Genomic DNA, 24,028 nt, shown 5'->3' with positions numbered 1-24,028 from the left:
TTTTGTTGAATAATTTGGCTATGCACCCTGGATAATGTTTAAATTAGAATATAATATTCAAAATTTATTTGGGTAGTTTAAAGCAATTATTAAATTAAACTACAGTTTTCAATAATTTAAGTTTTTACCTTTTATGTTTCATCAAGTTCTTTTAATCCAACAGATAAATAATACTGTTGGTTTTGTTTTTTTGTTTGTGACTTTGCGAGTTTAAGACTATTTCCTTTTATCAGAAATTTTAATGCTTTATTTCAAAAGGTTGAGACTAAATAGCCAAATTTATAATTTTTTCATTTTGAGTTATAAATTCAAAAGCTTGAGCATAACTTTTCAAATAATTTTTCAAAATAACGCTTTATGTTCTGAATCAGAACACAAATCATAAGAAACCATTTGAGAATTTTATAATGATACACTTTTGGCAAAATTTCTGCAAATCGTAACCAATCTTTTGCTGAAGCTTTAATTTGGTAATTTATGACTCAGACGTAAAAAGTGTAATTAACAAAACTGTTTTTACATAGATTTTATTTTACAAGTTTCTAATCAGAAATCATTTGAGAATCTTTCAATGTTAGGTTTTTGGTGAAACTTCTCTGAATCTTTATAAATCCCTTGCTCAAGTTTATTCATTCAATAACTTACATCTCTGAAACCAAAGGATAATACACATAATTATGATTTATATTTTATATCATGTATATAAAAAATATAGCCATAATTATTGAGATTATTAACTGCTTTTTCAAAAAATATAGTATTGTTTGTACTTTTATTATTATTTGATATATTATAACTATTCAGTCTCTATTACAGATAACTATGAGTTAATTGTTATTTATCTAAATATTGAATCATTCATTCATCTAACAAGAAATCATTTGAAAATATTTTAATTGTATACTTTTGGCAAAAAATTTCTGTGAATCTTTTTAAAAATTTATGTCTCTGTAGCAAAAGGATATGTAACAAAATTCTTTATGTGTATTGTTTCTTGAAAAAAAAAATTTAACTGTAGTAAAAAAAAAAATTGAGACTTATGTAGTAGAGACACTTTAGATACTTCTTATGTTTAAGCATTACAATGGCATTGCTAAAATTAAATTTTTATTTCAGCCACAGCCCACGCATACTCGTCAAAGTTCCAGTCCTGAAACGTTGAGAGGCTTTGAGAATATAAAGTGCCAAAAAAGCAATGGCTGTCCTCGCCCAGATCCTCTGCGAAGGTCTCCAAGCTCTGTCTCACCTCCCCAGGGCTTTTATAGAAACCTTATGTCCAATCTCGAAACAAAACTTAATTTTCCAAGTGCATCTCAGGTAAGTTATTTTTTTAATCATAAGATTGATTTTATTTAGCCGCCACATACCTCATATGTTTCTGTTACCCTTATTAAGATGTATTTGTGAGTGTAAATGATTTTGCTAAGCAATCGTTGTAAAATGCAGAGTTAAACTCATGCCTGGCGTATCAGAAGTATTCTATACCGAGAAGGGTCTTAGACAAGGAGACTCTCTGTCTTACATTTTATTGGCCTTGAAAAAGTTATAACAGATTCAGGGATCAACACTAGAGGCACTATTCTGCAGAGATCTATACAACTACTAGGCCTACGCAGATGACATTGATATAGTTGGGCGAACAATGCAGGATGTGGTGGAGACATTTACTGCCCTAGAGAAAGCTGCCAAGGATATAGGTCTAGCAGTAAATGTAGAAAAAAAACAAATTTTTGGGTAGTAAGCTCTAGAGCAGCGTTCCCCAACCTTTTTATCACCGCGGACCTGTCAACGTTTGATAATTTTACCTCGGCCCGCCGGGGGGGNGGGCGGGGGGGGATCGTTGATTGTTTATATTTTAGATTATTTTGATTTATTACTTTAAATTAAAGTGTATTTAAACATGTCTTCAAAATAAAATACAGTTACACCAAAAAATAAATTTACAGTGATTTAAAATTTTAACTTACTAGAACGCTAAAACTATGAGAACCTTGAGCTTGTTTCTTTGCAATGAGACGGTTCCATCTGGGGGTAATCGGAGACAATGTTACATTACAAACATTAAAAAATTTATGTCACTACCTTTGGGGGCCCATTTTTTTAAATAAATAAAAATTTTAATGAAACACAGATATTTTTAATTTGGGGTATAAACCTAGGAATTTAAATTCAGTTTCAATGAAATGGGCGGCCCGGTATCATTTGATCCACGGACCAGTACCGGTCCGCGGACCGGTTTTGGGGAACACTACTCTAGAGTACATCATGTACAGTCACTCAAAATTGGAGATTATACCTTTGAAGGAGTTACCCAGTTTAAGTATCTGGGTACGCTTGTTACCAACAAAAATGAGATAAGGGTTGAAGTTAGGAACAGACTTTTGATGGCTAATAAGTGGATGGCTAATAAGTGGTCTGAGGAACCAATTAAAAATGAAATTCCTCTCCATTGGTACAAAAGTAAATCTATACAAAACCTTAATCAGAGCAATTGTTCTATATGGTTGCGAGACCTGGACCATTAATAAAACAGAGGAAAATAGACTACTCATTTTTGAAATAAAGATCCTTTTGTCAATTTTTGGAGCAGTTAAGGAAAATGATATTTGGAGAAGTTTATGTAATCATGAGATATACAATAAATATGGATTACCCAATATTTTGAGGGTTATTAAGTCCTACAGTATCAGATGGCTGAGGCACGTTTTTCGGCGTGAAGATTTGGGCCTAGTTAAAAAAACTTACTTTTTCGAAAAGTGAAGGAACTAGAGGAAGAGGGAGACCAGCTACAAGATGGTTGTTGAGAAGGACTTAAAATTGTTGGGAATAAACAGGTGGACAAATCTAGCTCAAAGTCACCCTGCCTGGAGGCATATAATTGAGAGAGCCTTGGCCTGAACTAGGCTGTAGTGCTGACAAAGAAGAATCGTTTTTTGAAATAACATTTAAATTTAAGGGTGTCACAAATTTGGTGAGTGTAATTTAATATTTTTGTTTACCAAGGCTGGTATATTAAATACAAATTGTACACGCCTCACATTGTGCATGAAGCTGATTGAATCTCTTAATCATTCAACATTATTATTAATCATGTGATACTTATCCCCTCTTTTTCCAGTGTATTTTTCATGTTAGGCTAACAGTGAGAAGATTTCTTAAATTATTTCCTTATGGAATATACAGATATGCCAACTTGCTCCGGGCCGCTAATATATATTTTCGAGTGATAGTTTATTAATTGTGATTCTTAGTTTAATAAATTCAATTTATTTGGTTTTATTCACTGTTTCTAAATAATTCAGAGGTTTATACAATTCGCCACTTTATTATAGTTAAATCATGTAAAACCTCTCTTAAAAAGTAAGCAAAATTAGTCAAATATTTGTAAATTTTAGTTATTAAAAATTTTTTTAAGATTATTTTGGTGTGTTGGGAGCAGTTGGCATCTCTGAATATATTCCAAGTTGAGTGAGTTAGTCCCAATACTTAACTCAAGTGCAGGTTTTAGAGGAATTGTTAATATCCATGTATTATATTTTAAAAATAAACGCATAGTTACAGAAATTTTATTTTTTATGCTTATATTCAGTTTCATAAAATTTTCTAATTCAATTATTTTGATACTACAAAATTTGCACATTTAGTTTTTCACTTGTTTCACTTTTGATATATTTAGTTTTATTATTTAATTCTGATTTATTTATTGAAGTTGTAATAACATGTTTCTCTCTCACAGCTTTCATCACTAAGTCAACATGATAGTGCAATCGAAAGCCCTGGTCCTTCCCCTCCCCCAAGTCCTACTGAACTGAATGACAGTAATAAAATACCAAAAGATTTACCGAAAGTAGAAGAGTTCACACATCAGTTGGATGAAGTTAGTATTTCAGCTTTAAAATGCTGTTTTAATCGGAGTTTGTGTTTGATATAAATTAAATTTATGGTAATGGCCTTTTTACATGTAGACATTTCTGTTGAAATTGCTTCCAATTTATCCTAATTGTGTTCTTAAAGATTTTTTAGAAATAGTAAACAAATCTAATCAAAACAAGAATTTTTTACTAATTTCAGATACATTAATATTGATTCTTAAAATCTATAAAACTGCATTAAAACCATAATGTTGATTTTCTGGGTCTTAAAGTTGTTTTTAATTTTCGGACCTTATTTTTTATATTTATATTTTTTAATAGATTTTTAGGTATCTAAAATATTAGTTTGCACTCTTTTCTAGTAAAAATCTTTTATTAAGTACTTATCAATGTTTTATTGGGAAGTTAATTTGTTTTCTGTGTTAGATTTAAAATTACCCTTGTCTCTTGCCTTTAAGTCGCTATAAAATTAGAGCCAAATTGGATGCATGTTTCTCACAATAATAGCAATTTTTTGCCAATCTTTCAAAACCTAAAACTGTTTTGAGAAATTTGTTTGAAAAACATTTTTTTATTTATGGCTAACCAATTTTGAACTATTAAGATTGATTTTTATATTATGAACATTTTACAGCTCAACCAGCAAGAGACTATTGATGATTTTGGTATACAGCCTCTAATTTCGAAACTGAACCAGAACACCAATATTATATGTATGGAAGATGAAGACCTTTCTTCTGATACTGAACTGGTATATTGTTAATGTTTTATTATTTTGCAAATGTTTTTTATTTATAATTTATTCTCTTTCTAAGCTTGGTTTCACTGTCATAACATTGAACAGTATTTATTCATCACTGTTTAGTTAATATTTTTAGCATTTTTTTATATTTCTAATTTATATATTTTCTTTCTTTCTGAGCTCTTGATTTATTAATACTTAGATTCTTTGGCAGAGTTATTTCCAGCAGTGTAATAAAAGAAAAAAAAACGTTTCTTGAATGCACCGATGTAAAATAATTTTTTATGATAGGATTCTCTTTAATAAAGCCATGATGATAAAACAATTCTTTGGCCATATTCTTAGAGTAAATAAATACAGTGAAACTTGTCAACTTGACAACTGTTATCAAGAATTGAATTCATCCAGTATTATAAAAAAATTCCATTTGTCTATCTTGTATATTGATTGCTGTATATGTAAGTCAAATTTATTTAGGCGGAAAAAGCAAACATTTTTCAGAAAAATTTCTGTACTATTATGTTTTGTATCAAAATTTCACTGGATTAGTGAAGTAGTATTACTGATATATCATATTTTTTCTGAGAATTTTTTTTGAAAAAAAAGCGTAATAAATACTATTTCCTTGATAGTTTAAATTAAATTTTCATATTATAGTTAAATCTTATAAATTTTTTATGTTAGCTGTTATTAATTTGTATGTTATTTTTATATAAAAATACATTAATGAACTTAAATTCTGATTTTTTAATTTTAAACCTATAGGGGCATTTAGAAGATCATGGTCCTTTTAATGGACTTTGGAAGCTTGTTAGAAATCCTGCTCATCTCTCAGTTTTCTTGCACTACTTAATGTCCAATAGTGATCCATCTAGTTTGGTAAGTTTCACATGCATTGAATCTTTAAATTGTTTTCATAAAAAATTCATTTGAGAATTTCATAAAAAATTCATTTGAGAATTTTTCTTTTAAATTCTAAATAGTATTCATAATGAAATTTAACAACATTTAAATTTAGACTAGCTTTCTCTTTGATTATATCTCTTTAAATTTCCTTGGTACTGAACTTCTTTGTTTTAAGGGGTCTCTAATATGTATGCTAAATATACTGGAGGACTTGTAGTTGGCCTTATATTATTGATTTTTCTGATGAAAAGTATTTTATCCTGATTTATAGCATTTTGTCTTTATTTATTGTCTTTATTGCATATTATGTTGCATTCTACATTGTACTATTATATCAGACATAGGGCCTTTAAATTATTCGGAAATGTTTTAAAAATTATGGTATATGATTGTGGCAATTTTTAAAAATTATGAAAATTTGTCGCATATAACCTGGAATGCAATTAATTTTTTATTTTTTTTTAAAAATACATATTTTATTTACTTTCTAATTTCATTTACAATTTTTTAAATATTACAATAAGATTTTAATTAGGTTGGATAAGTTGTGTAGAGGATTCTTAAAATTAAAAAATTGAAAGATACTGAAAAATAAGATTATCTGACAAATGAAGGCATATTGTGAATGAATGAAAATTATGTGGATATTCACCAATTTATGCAGACTGCCTCTCTGCGCTATTTATTGGGCCTTAGTAATACAAAAAGACTAAGTAAATTTTATTATGTCATTAGGAGAGTAGTTAACTTACGATAGTTATGATAGATGTGTTAATTCTTTTTGAAACAGAAAAGTTTGGTTGAAAATTTTAGTAAGGCATACATTAGCAACTGTGACCTCTGTCTCTATATTCTTATTGAAAAGACATACTTAATTTCTTTGTTGCTAAAAGATAAGTGGTAGCTAAAAATTAAAAATGTTTAGAAGCTGCTGCACGGTTTAATGTGCAAATGGGTTAATATAAATATTGAGAAAGTAGCTTACTTTAGATTTACTCTTAAAAATGTCTAATTTTTGTTTCCCTTTTTCAGTTTTTTTATTTAATTTCTGAGTTATATGAACAAGGGACTGGCAAAGATATGAAAAAATGGGCATATGAAATACACTCAAGTTTTTTAGTGCCTGGAGCAGTAAGTTGAGAAATTTATAAAACTTTTTGTTTTTCATTTTGTTCGGAAAATAAATGTATTCTTTTTAATTTTAATAAATCCATTTTAGCCTTTGAAAGTGTCGCTGGTTGACGAGACTATTTTACATGAAATAGGTGAGTTAAGTTTTATAATTGTATTAAAACTTTTTAGGGAGTCAGGAAGAACGGGGGAAAGCTTGAATTGTCAGGGAATTTTATTTTGATTCTAAAAAGCAAGGAATAGTCAGAGAATGAGGCAATTTTTTACAGAGACCTAGAAAGTTCCTACACCATACTTGGAAATTAACCAATCTTAGAATCGCTAGTAACAGTAATCAGTTTTTGAAATTCGAATGAAATAATTCTAATATCTATTAAAAACATTTGTTGTAACTATTTCTTATTTTAGTAAAACTGCCATGTTTTCATCGTCATTCAATAGTATTTTTTTTTTAGTCATAAAATCTAATATTTGGCATTATAAATTTTAAAAAAATCTAAGTTTTCTGTTAAAAATTGCATTGTATCAATAAATTATGGTCCTAATTTTTATTGAAATTTATCTGATATTTTTTTTTCTGAAATTGAGTCGGAACCCTGTACTTGTTTTACACTTAAGTATCAATATTACATTAGAAAACTATTTATAAATCTAATATTATTCTAATGTATTTTTAAAAACTTAATGATAATAATTCTTATAATAAATTATAATTTTTTATTTTGTATATTTTAATAATGCTCTATATGTGTAAATAATGTTAAATAAACTTTAAGCCTATACTTTTTTAGACTTAGCATTTTTTTGTTGTGTTGTCATAATGAAGCCTTCAAATAAAATTAAATTTTTTTAGAAATTTAGAAGTATGGTACTGATTGCCTTGATGATAATTTTGTTGATAAATAATTTGATTGTTTATTTTTACTTAATTTAATTATTACTGAAAAATTTTTGTTCAGTTTTAAAAGTCAAATTTTATACTACAGTAGGGAACCGATTATCCGGAACGATCGGGACCATCGCTATTCCGGATAACTGATTTTTCCGGTTTTCTGAATCGCTACAAAAAGCCGTTTTTTTATTGTTAAACCCAACTAAAAAAAAATCAAATATTAGGAAATAATCTTAAAAAGAAGAAAAAACGATGAAGTAATACAGTAATGATTATTTCTAAAATGATGGTATGGTAAACATCTTTCAAAAAAGAAAGAAAAATCCTAAAATCTTGTGAGAAAAAATTATTTTTTTTTTAAAAATTGCGGGAAAATTTACCGAGTTTCGTTCCGGTTTTTTGGTCTTCCGGTTTTCTGATTTCCGGATAACGGGTTCTGTATATTAATCTGTTTCTCTACAATAAGTTTTAATAGTAAAATGTATATACTGAACTTATTTGATTTGGCTTAATTTGTAATATTCCCCCCCCCCCCTAAAATTTTCATTATAAATTTTATTGGTAAATAATAAGCTGGATAAAATTATTTGTAGTTGCATTACCTAAAAATAAACAAACTTTCTCAAGAGAAAATTATTTTACTACTTCTTGTTTAAAAAATTGGAGAAGGCTTTTTAAAAAAATCTTTTAGGTTTAAATTTAATTTTTTTTCTTCAAAAAAACTAAATTGGATTCTAGTAACTTCTGTTTTTAATAAAACTTTATCCAATAGTTAAGTTCAGAAAGATATTTGAATTTTTTGAATCAATATAATATTGTTGGCTTCATAGTGAAATAATACGTTAAGTCAATTTTGTAGTTTTCAGTTATTTGGATTTTTTGGTGTAAAATACTACAACTGTTGATTAGCAAAACTTACAAAATTCTAATTTTGCTCAAGATAAATGTTTGCTTTTATCTATCTATAATTTTATTTTTTATTTATTTTTATTTTTTAAAATATTAATTTTAAAAAATAAAAAATTAATAAAATATTCATTTTTAAAATATTATGCATTTAATGGAATTCACTATTGATAATAATGAATTCCATTAAATGAATAATTTCTTAGAAAAAACATTATTAATACTGCTTGAGATTATTGTGGATTTGTAATTTTACACTTGAGGTGGGTAGGAATTATTTTCTGATAAATAGTTTCAGTTTAGTTAATGAAAGTAAATTAATTTAATATCTTGCTGGTTTAGATTATAAATAACATTCTTTTGTTTCTAAATTTAGATGACGTGCTCTTAAATAGCATAGACAAAGAGGAAACTTTGAGAACAGTATTTAGAAAAGCTCGTAAAAAAGCCAAAGAGGAATTGAATGATTTCCTTGCAGATTTTAGAAACAAACGAACAATGGGTAAATTCTAATTATTTTCATTTCTAAGAAAACTGTGTTTTTTTCTTTTCAGTTTTATTACTTATAATTTACTTAGCTATCAACTTGTACTGTTGTTGGGCTCAAATTTTCCAATTGGTGGCAACATTTAGGATATAACTCTGAGCTGTTTAACTCATCATGATAAGTCAATCATTAAACAATATCTATTAGTTAAAAATAACTATGTTTTTAAATATTGCACACATATGCTTAGTTTTTAAAAACTCTTCCACCACTACTTTTTACTATCACTTTGTAAAATCTTCCAAATGTCTATATAAATTGGTAACTATGCATTTACAAAATATATATTAAATAAATTTTAAAAAAATCAATATCTCTTAAATTTAAATAATATTGTTAAATAATTTTTAAACATTTTTCAGTTTGCAATTTATGTTATTTAACTTGTCTATTGAAAATTTAAACTATGATTTTTAAAAAAAATTTTCTTTTCACAAATTTACTGTTGAAGAAAGTGTGATTTATTTTAAAGCATATATGTAAAATTTTATGTAGTGGATAGTATTCATTATAATGCTTGAATATTATTAAAGTAAGCTAGCAGGTCACTGAATTGATATTGTTAGCAAAGAGAACGAAAAATTACTTTTCAATTAATGCTGTTGCCTTTACTCAGATATATTTCAAAAATATTTAAAGTGGTAATTGAATGAATGCTTTAGCTTTTGGTTTGATGAGTTTGATTTAAAAACTATTTTGGCTAACATAACTTATAAATTGTTCAAAATACCTAATAATCATGTTATGTATTTAAATGCAGGCCAAGCTAAAAATAAATTTTCTTACTTGTTATTTCAATACCATATTGAATATTGTGAGAGGTTAAGGCATGAAGGTTCTATGTAGCCGTCAAAATTTTATATTTCCTCTGCATCAAAAAATGTGCTTTACCTGACTGATAGATTCTTGGCTTAGTTTTAAATGTTTTGAAAAATGATAAATTTTAGGCTTACTTATATGTTAATAGAAGGTGAAAAACATTAAAAATGATTGTGATTGTTTTTTTTTTTATAAAAATTTCCATCTCTATTTCAATGTTTAGAATTGGATAATCCTTGCAGTACATATGATATTTAGCTTCTTGTTCTTCTTTTTTTTGTTTCTTTTCAAGTCACAATCATCCTATTAAATCACAATCTTTTTTTTATCAATCTTTTTTTCAAAAACATTATATCTTCATTTCAATGCTTTAAATTATATAACCCTTGTGGTACTTATCACAATCATCGTAAATTAAAATCATTTATATCTATAGCATTCTTGGAGGATCATTTATAGTCTCTACAGTTTAATGAGAATAGTGCTAAATAAAATTAAATGTTATTAGATACAAAATATGACCCTAAATAATATCCATATATGGCACAGGCTTAGCATTTTTTTTTACTTTTCTATTTTTAATACGGATAAAATTGTATTGTCAAAAAATGTATAAATTTTTGTGTAATGAGAAATATTTAAAGCACATATTTTTTATTTAAAAGGTTTTAAAAGTTCTTAAGTGGGTAATAAGTTTCTTTTTAAACAATTTCATATTCATACATATATTTCCTGCTTTAGGACTGGCAAATATCTTTGGTCCACCTGACTACCAATTAGAAGAGGCAATGCATGATAAGAACAAGGAACAGAAGATAATTGAACAACTTCTCTGCCCTTGTTTAGAAAATTTCTCGTAAGTAAATAAGAAAGTTAATATTAAGCAATAGGTTGATTTTCTTAGCATTAATTTTAAGTAAAATTATTTTAATTAGTTTACGAAAAATTCTTACAAATATGACTATGTGCTAATTCTGTATCAATGATTCAACTGTTTTAAAATTAAAAGTGTGTGCAATAGTAAAAATGCATAAATTTTTCTTTACTTGCAATTTTGTTTGTTTTTTTATTTTAAAGAAATGCTTAAATTTAAGTTTGCTTTTTTACTAGCACTTCTTGTTTGCAAATACTGTTTTTCTGAATATTTAATATTAAAATTGTTTGCTTTAAAGTTACTGAAAAATTCTTTAATGTAGGTAAAATTGCTTGAATTTATTTAAGCCGAGGTTTTGTTTATATTTTGAAAAGGAGTTTACATATTTCTGAATCATTGCTGGAAAAGAGACTTTATTAATATTATATCTACGAATGAAATTCTTTGAAATTACTTAATCATATTTTCAATTTTTTGAAGATATAATTCATAATTATATGTTTATTAATATATTTTATTCATGAAAATAAAATACCAAATAAGTAATAAATTTATGCTAATGGTTACAAAACTAAGAGAAATTAAATAAAAATCAGTCTGGAAAAAGCTAAAAAATTTTGTTCAGGCTATTTGATATGGCTTCTTTATTTTTATTTATGTATTTATTTAATCATATAATTAATTTTTATTTTTCAGGGAGGACTTGGAGGGTGTAGATGATCGTAGTGTTGCTAAAACTTATGCATTAGCTACTATTCTAAAGCAGTTTGGAGTTAAAAACCAACAATATGCAAGTATTATTGAAAAATGTCCAACATTTGTAGGGAAAGAACAGTCTTTTATTACATCTCTTTTGAAAAGAAACAAAAAGGTAACTTTAACATACTTGTAATGTGTTAATTATCTACACTTTGTTGTTGTTTAGTCTAACATTTGCTAATCCTCATTTGTTTAATTCTCCAAGACTACTTAGCAGAAAATATTTAATCTTGGGGATCACCACCAAATTTGTTTTGAGGGTGAAAGTTCACCAATTGATTTTAGTGTTTTTTTTTTTAATGTATCCCTTCAAAAGCAAAATTGAAGTGTTTCAGCGATTTTTGAAAATTGTTCCAGTTAAATAGTTATTTGATGTAGCAAGCAAGTTTACAAAAGAAAACGCTATATTTTTTATGAAATTTCTATATTAATATAGTAATTAACCAAATTTGAGAAAAGTCTAACGATGATTATAATCAATTAAAATAATAATAAAATTAATATTCAATCAGCAGGTTTTCATAACTTCAAGTCAGTGGGAAAGCCGTGAAGTCATGAAATTTCACTAAGATCAAAGCAAAAAATACTTGTTCCTCAATAGTGCTTTTGTGAACGTAATCATTTCTTTAACCTACCATCAGTGACTTGCAAACCGCTACTTAGTGACTGCTGACTCAGCCCATAAAATTTTTGTGATCTTAAATGAAAGAAAGAAAAATTTTGTAGCAATTTTTTATTTTTACTACAAATGTAGAAAATGTAGCAAAAAATTTTAAGATAAAAGGTAGTATTTCTTCTGGCTTTGAACTAAAAGTTTAATTAACTAAAAAAGATTTTGTATCATTTTAATGTAAGTTGGTTTGGAAAGTAGATTGCAAACCTGTCATTGTGTGATTCCCCCCCCCCAAATTGTTAGATCTTTTGGTATAGTTTGCATTTAATGCATAAATGGATTATTATTTATTTATTTATTTTTTTGCAGGTGATTCTTATGCAAGGTCATCATTTTGTTCCTGAACATTATTACTGTGTAACATATTGCAATCATTGCCAGCTCATAATATGGGGCGTTGGTCATCAAGGTTATCAGTGTCAAAGTATGTTTTCTTTGAAGAATTTTTATGTTTGTTTAGTACAATGAAGTTTAAGCTTACTAAAAGTTTTTTATATCTTTGAGTGAAGCACAAGCAGTATTGTTTAGTTTCACAAATTTATGACTTAAAAATTATAAAAATCCATATCTATATGCCATATGGTACCTAAAAGTACATAGTTTGTAGCCAATTATTGTATTTTTAAATTTATTTAAATGAAGTTTGTGTGAAAATGTATTGAGAGGAAAAAGAGGGTCAATGCTTAAACTTAAATGAGTTTTTCAAGGTTAACTTTCTGACAGTCTTGTACTATAAGACTGCTAATTTGCAGTTTAATTAATCATAATTTTTCAGTTATAAGTTCTACATTTCCTTACAAAATTAGTTCTACAAAGGTGCATGCTTGACATTTTGCAGCTTTTCTTATTCATAGTTGTATCCAAATGTTTAGAATTTTGGAGTATTTCTCACATCTTTTGTAGATGTAAAGTTTGTTTTACTTCTAATTTTAATATCATTCTAACCCAATTAATGTCAAGTTTATTATTATTTTTTTGAGTAGTGCTGGTATCAAACACTCTTTTTTCTGAAAATAATTATTGTTATTAAAATAAAAATCATTTACTATTAAGTTGATGCTTGCAAAAATTAAACAAATATCTTGTGGGGAATATTTTTGTCAGAATATTCACTATTATTTGATCTTTATTTTTTTATCTTTTATATAAGTCTATTTCTGAAAAGATGAATTCTCATTATCTGTTTAATTAGGGCTTTTGATAATTTTTGTTTTACTTCCATCTAGATTGTGAAATGAATATTCATAAATCTTGCATTAAAGTAGTTGAAGAGTACTGCATTGGTGCTCTAAGGAATAAAAAAGAAAGAACCAAAGAACGAACTCGAAAAGATCGAAAATCTGGAATCGTGGAAAATATAATAGCTAAAACAAGAAAACCCAGTCAACCAGTTCCTGCTGCCAGTGAGTATATTTAAAGATTTTATAATGTGTAACAATGGCGATAATCACATCAATTCTATATAGTATAAATAATTATTAGAAGCAATGCAGCTTCTATTTTTTTTTAAAAATGAGTTTGTTTAAAGAGACCAAACGTAGCTTTTGTCATTAATGCACATAGCATAGATGAAAAATACTATATTATAATGTTAATGTTTTGTTGAATATGCTTTTATAAATAACTTTTATTTATAACTAAAAAAACACACTTGATAACATTTTTAAATAATAGTTAAATTAATTGCATAATAGAATTGTAAAATAGAATGAACCACTCAATATTGAATATATTTAAAATTGTGAATAAATTGTTTTTATGGCAGCTAATGTTATCAAGAAAAGAGTTTTTTTTCTCAGAAACTAGTAATTTTATCATGATCATGTAAAGTCTGAAAATTATTTTGCATTTTGTTAATATATTTTTCTGTAAAACTTTCCACAATAAGATAAACAAATTTTTATTAGTGTGCATATCTTAATTAGGATTTTAAAGTGCTTAAAAAGAGCTTATTTTTGTTGAAAATTTTGGCTCTGAGACCTTTGTTCTAAATCCTTTATAAGTTGACCAATTAAATATTTTTTTAGAAACTTTTTTATACTATTATGCATCAGAATTTTACTGAATCGGATAAATAGTATTAAAAATTAAACCAACACCCTTTGGTAAGTTGACAACATGGATCAACTATTAAGAGATATAGTAGCAAATTGGTTTGTAAGCATAACAAAATTAAGTTAATATTATATTAAATTTTCTACCTGCATTATGTGTTCTGATATTTAAAAAAAATATTTATAATTATTATAACTAGTATGCATCATCAATTAGTAATATATCAAAAATTTATGAATGACATGATGTATATAGGAATAACATGATATATGTGGAAATTGAGGCAAATTTCATATGAATACAAAAGGGTTTAAGAGTTCAATGCTCTGAAAATTAATGTGAATTTTTTATTACTTAAAATAATCATTTGATCAGACATATAAGTTGTATATAATTAGAAAAAAGTAAAGGGGCATTCCACAGGTCTTATTACTTTAAAAAGTTGCGACAAAACAAAACAAGCATTACATTAGCATTTTAATACTTATTGTAACCGCCACAAGATATTTTTTTAAAGGAAGTGTGAGAATATTAAGCTATCAGATCTCTTAGTGTTATCTGAAAAAAGGAAACACTCACTAGCATTAATGCAAATTTACCAAAGACCTATGGGAAACTCCATAGATATTTATTGAATGTTTTTGACTTGTCATCATAAATCCAGTTTTGAAATACTTATGGTTTTAAATTATTTTATAGTTGAGAAGGCAAAAAGACTCAATGAGGAAATGAATGCAGAAAATGCATTAAATGCTAGTGATTCATTCACACTAAAAGATGGTAAGCATAAATATATATGTTTTGTTATATTATAAGAGGAAATCTTTATTTTTATAGTTATTATGTATGATCTCTTTGTGCAACATTTTATGCTGCATATATTTAGTTACAGTTTTCTTATTACTAAAGACTAAATAAGTTTTATTTTTTTATTAAGTGGCATTTACTTTTGTAGTTAATTTTATGAAATCTTTGTTCAGCAATGTGCAATTTAAATAATGAATATCAAATATTCATTTAAAATTGTAAACCATCATTTTGATTGCCATTTTACACAAATGCTAAATAAGCTTGTAAAAAAAAATGATAATATAATAACTAAATAAAATTAGAATTTAAAAAGCATGTTTAAAAATGAAGTTGCAATGATAGGAGAGCAAAAATATTAGGTTTAAATTTTATCCCATTAGAATCAAAAAACTGTGGACCCATATTTGTGTTAACACATTAGCAAATTTTTCAATCTTTTATTTGAATAATTTTTAATTTTGATGCCCCAATTTATCATCAAAAAACAAAAGTGATTGATGAGCTATTCAGGTATTTGGTGCACAAGGGAAGTAGGGACAGTGTCCATTAGTTTTTCTTTATAAATTAAACTTTTTAATTATATTAAACTTCAAAAAATGAAAAGCTTTTTCTAATATTTTCTGAAAAGGCTATGGCATGTTGTTGAATACTTTGTGCTTTTTGTTTTCTTCTCCGGAACAAATAATTAATAAAACATATAAATCATGAGAATTCGAAAATTAAAGATTTAATTAATACTTATTTTGTTAATTTTTAATATTAAGAGACCACAGAAATCAACTTTGATTCCGATTGAACCCAAAAGTTCATTTTATTGATCTAAAAATGTATAAGTTTAATGTTCATAGTTTAGACTTACCCTATTCAACTATATGCCTGGAACTCCTAATCACATTAATAAAAATGATATATTTTTGTAAAAGTTTGAGCAAACTTTAAAAATTATCTTTTAATTTTTTTTATATATATATTGTTTTACAATATATATAGACACGAACTACTTTCAAGACACTAGTTTTTTTGTGGGTAAATATTGGTTTTTTTGTGGGTAGCTGGGAACTTAGTGATCTTTTCTCCTATTTTGTATGTTTTCTACTTTTAGCATATATTTAAATCTACATTGCCGCTTAGTTCCGTTTGATTTCAATAGTTTGATTAACATTATGTTTAAGTTTTGCATAGCATTGGAAACAAAGTTCATCAATATGCATCTTGATGCATATTTTACATATGGGATTTTAGATTTACTTCTCAACAATTTTATCTGGTGAAAAGATACTCCTTGTAAATTTATTATTAAGTAGAAAGGAAAGAGCATAAATAGGAAAAGGGCATTGTAAAGACACAACAGGATGGAAGGAAACACCATCACAAAGAGCTCAGTATTTTAATTATACGTTCACACATCCATTTAACAATAAAGAGTAACAGCATAGCATTGACTAAAATAGAAAGTAATTTAAAGTTTTACCCATTAAACTGATTGGGGTGAAACGGGAACCAGGAAGGTTCGGGTAGCTCATCTTGTGTCATCTCACTTAGGGGGAAAAAAGACGAAGACTATTGTTATTGTTTTTACGGATAGAGAGGTAGCACCATATGTTGCTAGGAATTAACTATCCATTACAACATCTAATTAAACCCTAAATAGTTAAAAAATAGGTTTTTCTTTAATATCTAATCAACAGTCAATTTAATATCAATTTGAGTATTTACATACTTTGTGTAATTTATCTGTTAGTTATAATATAATCTGTGTTGTAAAATAGTGATAATTATCCCCATTTTGAAATTCATTCATCTATTTTATATTTCCCTCAAAAATTTGTAGCAGAATGAAATTACTCTCTGAAATTTNTTTTTTTTTTGGGGGGGGGGGGGGGGTTAACACTGAGACTATGACTTTGGATAGGTAAAGGTTAAGTGTTAAAGGTGAAATGTAGCCTTTGATCTGATGAAAATAACTTAAACAAATATTTCGTAAACTGCTATTTAAATCATTATTTAAAAATTTTAATTAGTAAAAAATATTATGTTAATTGAAATTTTTTTACTAATTAATTTTGAGTTAATTAATAATTCAATTAATGACAATGATTATTAAAAATAACAATGTTTGTTAAAAAGCTAATGCAAATAGGCCATTAATACTTCACTTGAATTTGGTGAAAATTTTAATGAAGTATAAGTTGGAATCAAACTCTGTCTAAAATCAAGTTAGATATTTAAACTATCAAATTAATTGCTCTGATAGTTAAATTGTTTCTTGCTGTTATAATCAATCCAATCCACTGACATTTTAAGTACACAATTATTAAAAAATGCTTTATTGGAGATTAAATGTATGCTGAATTTAATATTTAATCGAAACTCTCTATTTGCAATTATTTTAAATACTTCAAAAATGTTTTCTATTTTTCCATTTATTCTTTACTAAATAAACTATCCCAAATATTTGCTTTTTGCCTCTACTTCTGATCAATTTCCCTCAGTAAAAAGTAAACGTTTATTATTGGCTTACTTGTATGTGTTTTGATTGGTCAATTTTTATGCCACGCCCTCGTAGTTTATAGTGTAGGAGTTTTATTTCATTTTTTAGAATGTTCTATAGTAATGTAACATTGATGTTCTTGAAATATAATGAGAGTAGTTTGATAGAAGTTAACTAGTATTTTTCTATAGGTGATTTTAAGTGTTTTATACACAGTATAACAAATTAAACATAAAAAAATCCCAATTGTTTGTAAACAAATACAATATTTAAATTTAGTTTTGATTTTTTTTAGAAGCCTGAAAAATTATTATTTTAATCCTTTTAACAGGTTTGTGTGTTGAATATTGATTATAGTATAATTTTTTCTGTTATGGTTGGTTTAAAAATTTTAACATTAAAAAATTTAAACAAACATATGATTATAAGAACATCAACAAAAATTTACGTCAAAATCTTGGTTTTTGATAGAATATTTAATGACATATTTCTTTTTATTTATTTAGGAAGCAGAGGATTTGATCATTTGAAAGAACCATCAGATATAGTTTTTCAAAATATGTTGAATTTGTCGGAATCAGTCGATAAACCTCATCATGGGTAAGTTGTTTACCCTTCCTACTTAATAAGTTCATTTTTGGTGTAACTTGTAGCAATCCTAGATATTTTTTCTAGAACATACATAAAAAAATTATGTTCCCAAATTATTGAAACGTTACGTAATCAAAAGTAAATCGGAAATTCAAGAGAGGAGACAAAAATTACTAAAAAAAAGATTTTTCGAAGTTCAAATCCATTTATTATAGTTTTTGTACTGTTGTTTAGTTAATCAGTTTTAAGGCGTTAATTGTTTTTATTGTCATATTCTAATAAGTGAGAAAAATTTACCTTTTGAAAAAGTAAAATAAAGTTAATGTATGCATTTTATATTTTGTTAAACATTTTTTTTTAAATCTCTTACTTTTTGAAAAATTGTTTAATATAAATTTTTTTAAAATTCTTTTTAACCTCTTCTTTAACTTCTTTTTATTTATTGACTACTATCATCCTTAATAGTGAACATTAAATTTAAACTTTTATAATAAAATTTTTTGCCAATTTTTTATTATAGTCATCATTTAGTTTTAAAAAATCATCAAAACCTAATATAAAACAGTGAAACAATTGAAACTAGAACATAGGCTAAAATACTGATTAAAGAAATTAAATATTGGCTGAGTGCTGTTTAGTTTTGGTTCATGTTTATTATTAAAATATCGAACCCTAAGTTTATTTTCATTAAATAATTATAATTAATTTAACTTTTTCTTACATTTAATTAATGTTCAAATAAATTGACCTAATTATTTGGTTAACTGTATGTTGATTATTATGAAATAATTAAATAAATTTATTACTTTCTCTTTAGAAGTTGCAAAAAAGTTGTAACCAGATTGGCAGTGATAACTAATATTTTGATAAATAAATTTAACAAATTTGAAAATGACTTAACGTTTAAAAATATAATTATTTTTTATGGTAGCATGTTAAATTTTTTCATTTAAATATTTTATTGTATGTTTAAATGATAATATTTAAAATACTCTTTTGCATCTTAAATAAGCTAAATTTAAATTAAATTTGTTAATGATTCATTAGCGTCAAAACAAATAACTACCAATATCATTTTCAAAATTTCGATTCTTTTATGATAAATGTAACTTTATTGATGCTTTAAGAAAATTTCATTTACTGCTGGATAATAAATATGATAAATAGGGGTTTATAACTTTTTGAAGTCATCATATAACACATTTGGTATATTTTGGTATTAATATATTTGCTTTGTATATTAGTTGGTTGGTTTATTTTGAAGTGTTGGTATCATTTCAGAGTGTTAATCTGAAACCATGAAAATAATTTTAGATAATTTAGAGCCAAATCTAAAAGCAATTAACAAATTTTTGAATAACTTCACATTCTTAATTTTTTACATTTTTTAAAAATAGATTGGTCTCTACAAACTATCATTCCATTTGCGTAAGCAATTTTATATACTTATTCACTTTCACATTGTCATTCTTTAAAATCAGTTTTCATTATATAGAAGTTTATAAATATTTATTAGTTATTTTTTGGTTATAAGCAAAACTAATCTGTACCTAAATGTGATCACAAAAAATTCCTTTGCTGAGTTTCTTGTCTTTTCAATAGCTATTCCAAAGAAGCATTTTTAAGGAATTTTTGTTCTTTTTTTTTAGAATTATAGCTTAAAAAATAATATAGGATCTACCAATAGCTAACTTTTCAAATATAATTACCTACGCATTTCACACATTAGAAAAGTTATTCTTATGTTACTACAAATATACCCTGTTATATTATTATTTGTTTACTATTTTCGTTTTAGAGAGATGATAAAGTGTATAATGTAAAAACAAAACTGTTAACAGGATATCTGATCACCTAGAAAGTCAAGAATTTTGCCCTTGACTGAAATTTGTCATGGGAAAACATGATTTTCAGTAAAAAATGCTTTAAAATTAACACTCAATTTATAACGATTCAATTTATAACACTATCTCATATTGTTTTTTAAATCATTTCAGTCTAATTACTTATTAAATATAATTTAAACTTATTTTGCTGTTTTTATTTTACTTGTTCAAAGTGAAAGCCATTAACATTTTTTTTTCTTTTTTCATTAGTGCAATTTTAATTGATATAGCACGGAAGTTATTAGTTTCATTCTGTATTTAGGTTCCATTTACAATCAATATTATCAATTTTGAAGTGCTATTTAATCTTAATGTTGTTTAAAATAAGTTACAATCAATTTACATAGTTATCAATTGTTGATATTCCGATCTGTTAGTCGCAGGGGAACACTATTTTGTTTGCTTCTTAATTAATTTCATTTTAATTAGTTATTTATCATAATTTAACATTATTTTGGATTTTTTACATTTTTAAAAAAAAATATTACCTATTTAAAGTAAAAGCCATTAACGTGTCTTCTTTATTGCAATTTCAATTAATTCAGTGTGGGAGCTAGTTTCTCACTGTTGTTGCGTTTGTGTTGATATTATTGTGAAATAATGTATTATGTATTAAATCATGTAAATCATAGGAAATCATGGATTTACCCTATATTAATATAAATTCCTGTATAAAAAAGTGCAAGAACTAATGCATTTTAGCTCTATTGCATCTTTTTAAAGTAATCACACTTCTGATAATGTCCTGTAGAGGAGTTAGTCATTTCTGGGCTCAAAGTCAGATAGATACATAAACACATACAGGCTGCCAACTACTAAATTTTTTGCAAAATATTTTTGCGGTTAACAGTTAATAACTAAAGCTTTTGTAATTTTTATTAATTTTAACCAACATTTTTAAAGCCTCATCACGATCACAAGAGAACTAGAATAAAGTGGTGTCTCACATAAACTTAGAATTATTTACATGTAGTGGTGTGGAAAATCACTTTAAATCAAATTTACTAAAGAAATAATTGTACGTCAAAACATAAACTTAGGATTGAGATAATTGCATGTTGTCATCCCTGGTCACAATTGTAGAAGAATCTGTGAGTGGTGCTTTTAGCCTTAGGTTTAGACCTAGAGGATCAAACCAAGAACTTCTGGATCTGTTGCAAAATTCTACAGATCCAAGTCACCATTGTAGAAGAGTGTGTGGGTGTTGCTTTTGGCCTTAGATTCAAACCTAGAGGATCAAACCAAGAACTTCTGGATCGGTAGCAAAATTCTACAGATCCAAGTCACCATTGTTGAAGATTGTGTGAGTGGTGCTTTTGGCCTGAGGCTCAAACCAAGAACTTCTGTATCTGTAGCGTAACCACTATGGAAAAAAGCACACACTCTGTGATGTTGTAGAAGGGGACCGGATTGACTTGGACCTTCAATTACAGCAAATGAGTATAAAACATCGTGTCGCATAACCAACAAGAGGAAGTATTTAAGAAAAATCAAAATTTATTTAACATTTAAAGAAATTATTTAAATTCAAAAGCAAAATTTAAAACACATTTTTATTTTTTGAAAAAAGTTCAGGAAGCCCTCAAATATCCACATCTTTCGGCTTCTCGCTACCAAACTGTTCAGTGATCTCTTTCTCCTCTAATTGTTCTTCTAACGAGTATTCCAACAGCTCTTATTTTTGAGGAAGCTGGCAGGGATGCACCAATCTTGACCAAACAGTTCAAATATCCAAGTCGTTAGTGTTTTTGGTAACTGCCAAAACTGTTTATTTTTCTGACTCATTTAAATTTTTTTTTTTAAACAAACAAGTATAACTTTATTGGGAACAAAAACACATAAATACAAAGAATATATATTCGTCGTCAAGAGGAAAATCCTGTCCAGGCGACAAAGAAAAGTAATACAATAAATTTAAAATAGAAATTAAAAGAAAAAAAGGGGGGGGGGTATTACAATTATAAATTATTTTGCTCATCTCATATGACAAAGAAAAGTAATACAATAAATTTAAAATAGAAATTAAAAGAAGAAAAAAAAGGGGGGGTATTACAATTATAAATTATTTTGCTCATCATAAGACGTCATATATTGTTGAACACTGTAATAATAGAAAACAAAAAAAAAATGCATGAAACTATATAAAAAAAATAACAAAATAACATAACAAAGGCAACATAAGAAATTCATTTGGATTGGCACAAACAAGACTGGTATAAAAAATCAAATGCTTCCTTTAAAGTGAAAAATAGAGATCTAAATCGTCAATGTTCATCACAAATTGAAATAAAGCACGCTTAAAAGAAGAATATATTTGGATGTTTTGTAACTGAAATGGTAATTTATTATATAATTTAGGTGCTAAGTAAAAAAAACTGTCTTCGTGAAATTTCTTTTGTAAAGTGGGGAACCTCATATATTTCAGTTGGTCTCCTTTCAGACACATTAGTTTTTAATTTGCATATTAATTTATTGTTGTGTAAATAGAGTAAAATACGAAAAAATACATTATGGCGAAATGGTAATAGGTTAATTCTTGTATATATATTGGTAGTAGTTATACTTGAATTATTTATATTTAGAGAATTAATAATCTTGAAGCATTTATTCTGAATTTATATTAAAGGAAGTAAATTAGTTTTATATTCACCGCCATATATTATTGCACCATAATTAATTAAAGAATAAAACCAGGAGTAATAGAGTGCTTTCACAAAATTAAAATTAATTTTATTCTTAAGGTGATAAAATTTAACAAAAACAAAACGCAATTTTTTAACTAAATTGTTAATATGTGTTTTCCATTTCAAATTAGAATCGATATGTAGTCCTAAATATTTGATATTATTTACAGATTGTAGAATATAGCATTGACAATTTTCATTAGTACTTTTGCAGGAGAGAGAGTGAAATTTTAAATTTAAGTTAAATTCTGATTTTCTTAAGCTGAAATAAATATATTTAGTTTTATTTAGATTTAAATTTAAGTCATTAATTGTAAACCATTTTGAAATTACGCTTAAATCAGATTCAATTTGAAAAATTAATTGATTTAAATCAGTGCAAGAATACAAAATTAAGATAATTTAATAGTGAATTTACTTCCAATGGCTATCTCCCCTCAGGGAGACAGGCAGAGTCATGCCAATTCGCATGAGATAGTTCAAATGCTTAGTTGCAACCCTAACCAAAACAAGTCGGTAAACTTTATATAATAGCCGAAACAGTCAATTATAAACAATAAAATATTTGTTGATTGAAGTAAGTGGATAAATGGTAGTTTTAGATGAATAAGCCAAGAGAACAGAAAGGAGCTCTGAATTTTATTAGCAAAGAAAGAGGAAAATACCACTATCAGATATTATTTTTCAGAAAAGTGGTGCTTATTGTAAATTTAAAATTTGTGCTTTTTACACAATGCCTGCTTTTTTTATGATTTCTCTTTTTTTGAACACATAATAACATTGAAAGAAATAGCCATGATTGAAAAATAATAATTCATTGGTGTTTTGACGAAATCAAAATCTAAAAATTTAACTAATTCAATTTATTAAAATTATCACATGTTGTTTAGTGACAAAATCACTATGTTATAATTGAAAATTAAGTGAACACACTTTCAAATGCTCTTGATCAAAGAATATAACTTAAAAGATGTTATCGAGAACTTTTCTTTTACAAAATAATCTGCTTTTTTGTTCTTTATTTTTTTACGAACAAATTATTAATAAATACTTATTTATTAACTAAGCAATTTAATCAGTTAGTTAATAAGTTATTTAATTTGAATGTGGTAATTAACGAAACAAAATAGAATTTTAATTCTTAAATTTTTATTTATTTTACTTAAACAAGGGGTGTACCAAATTTAAATGCTTGTTTAAATTTGGATGATCCAAGAAATCATTCCTTGTTATTTTTTATGACTATAAATTCTTTTTAGTCAGTTGAATAATTTTACTACTTACGTATTGAAAAAAAAGTGTTTAATTGATTTTTTTTTAGTTTCATTCAAAATAAATTCGAAATGAATATAACTCTTTCATTAATTAAACTAGGCTCTCTAGTGATCAG

General features: G+C 26.2%; 1 protein-coding gene across 2 annotated transcripts in view; it reads left to right on the top strand.

The window, feature by feature from the left end:
• Positions 1-24,028, top strand: part of LOC107451140 (Rho guanine nucleotide exchange factor 2) — a 106,201-nt gene that overhangs the window by 10,740 nt on the left and 71,433 nt on the right. For both annotated transcript variants that reach the window (XM_043049517.2, XM_043049516.2), the window contains exons 10-22: positions 1,117-1,317; positions 3,737-3,877; positions 4,507-4,623; positions 5,380-5,493; positions 6,553-6,651; positions 6,740-6,785; positions 8,826-8,951; positions 10,557-10,671; positions 11,386-11,560; positions 12,431-12,545; positions 13,348-13,524; positions 14,876-14,956; positions 17,984-18,077. In XM_043049517.2, coding sequence (XP_042905451.1) covers positions 1,117-1,317; positions 3,737-3,877; positions 4,507-4,623; positions 5,380-5,493; positions 6,553-6,651; positions 6,740-6,785; positions 8,826-8,951; positions 10,557-10,671; positions 11,386-11,560; positions 12,431-12,545; positions 13,348-13,524; positions 14,876-14,956; positions 17,984-18,077 — 1,601 coding nt within the window. The remainder of the gene's footprint in view (positions 1-1,116; positions 1,318-3,736; positions 3,878-4,506; positions 4,624-5,379; positions 5,494-6,552; positions 6,652-6,739; positions 6,786-8,825; positions 8,952-10,556; positions 10,672-11,385; positions 11,561-12,430; positions 12,546-13,347; positions 13,525-14,875; positions 14,957-17,983; positions 18,078-24,028) is intronic.

The sequence above is a fragment of the Parasteatoda tepidariorum genome, chromosome 3, assembly GCF_043381705.1.
Source record: "Parasteatoda tepidariorum isolate YZ-2023 chromosome 3, CAS_Ptep_4.0, whole genome shotgun sequence".
In the NCBI taxonomy this organism is placed as follows: Eukaryota; Metazoa; Arthropoda; class Arachnida; order Araneae; family Theridiidae; genus Parasteatoda; species Parasteatoda tepidariorum.
The sequence above is the reverse complement of the archived record's forward strand: the minus strand, read 5'-3'. Positions and strand labels throughout refer to the sequence as shown.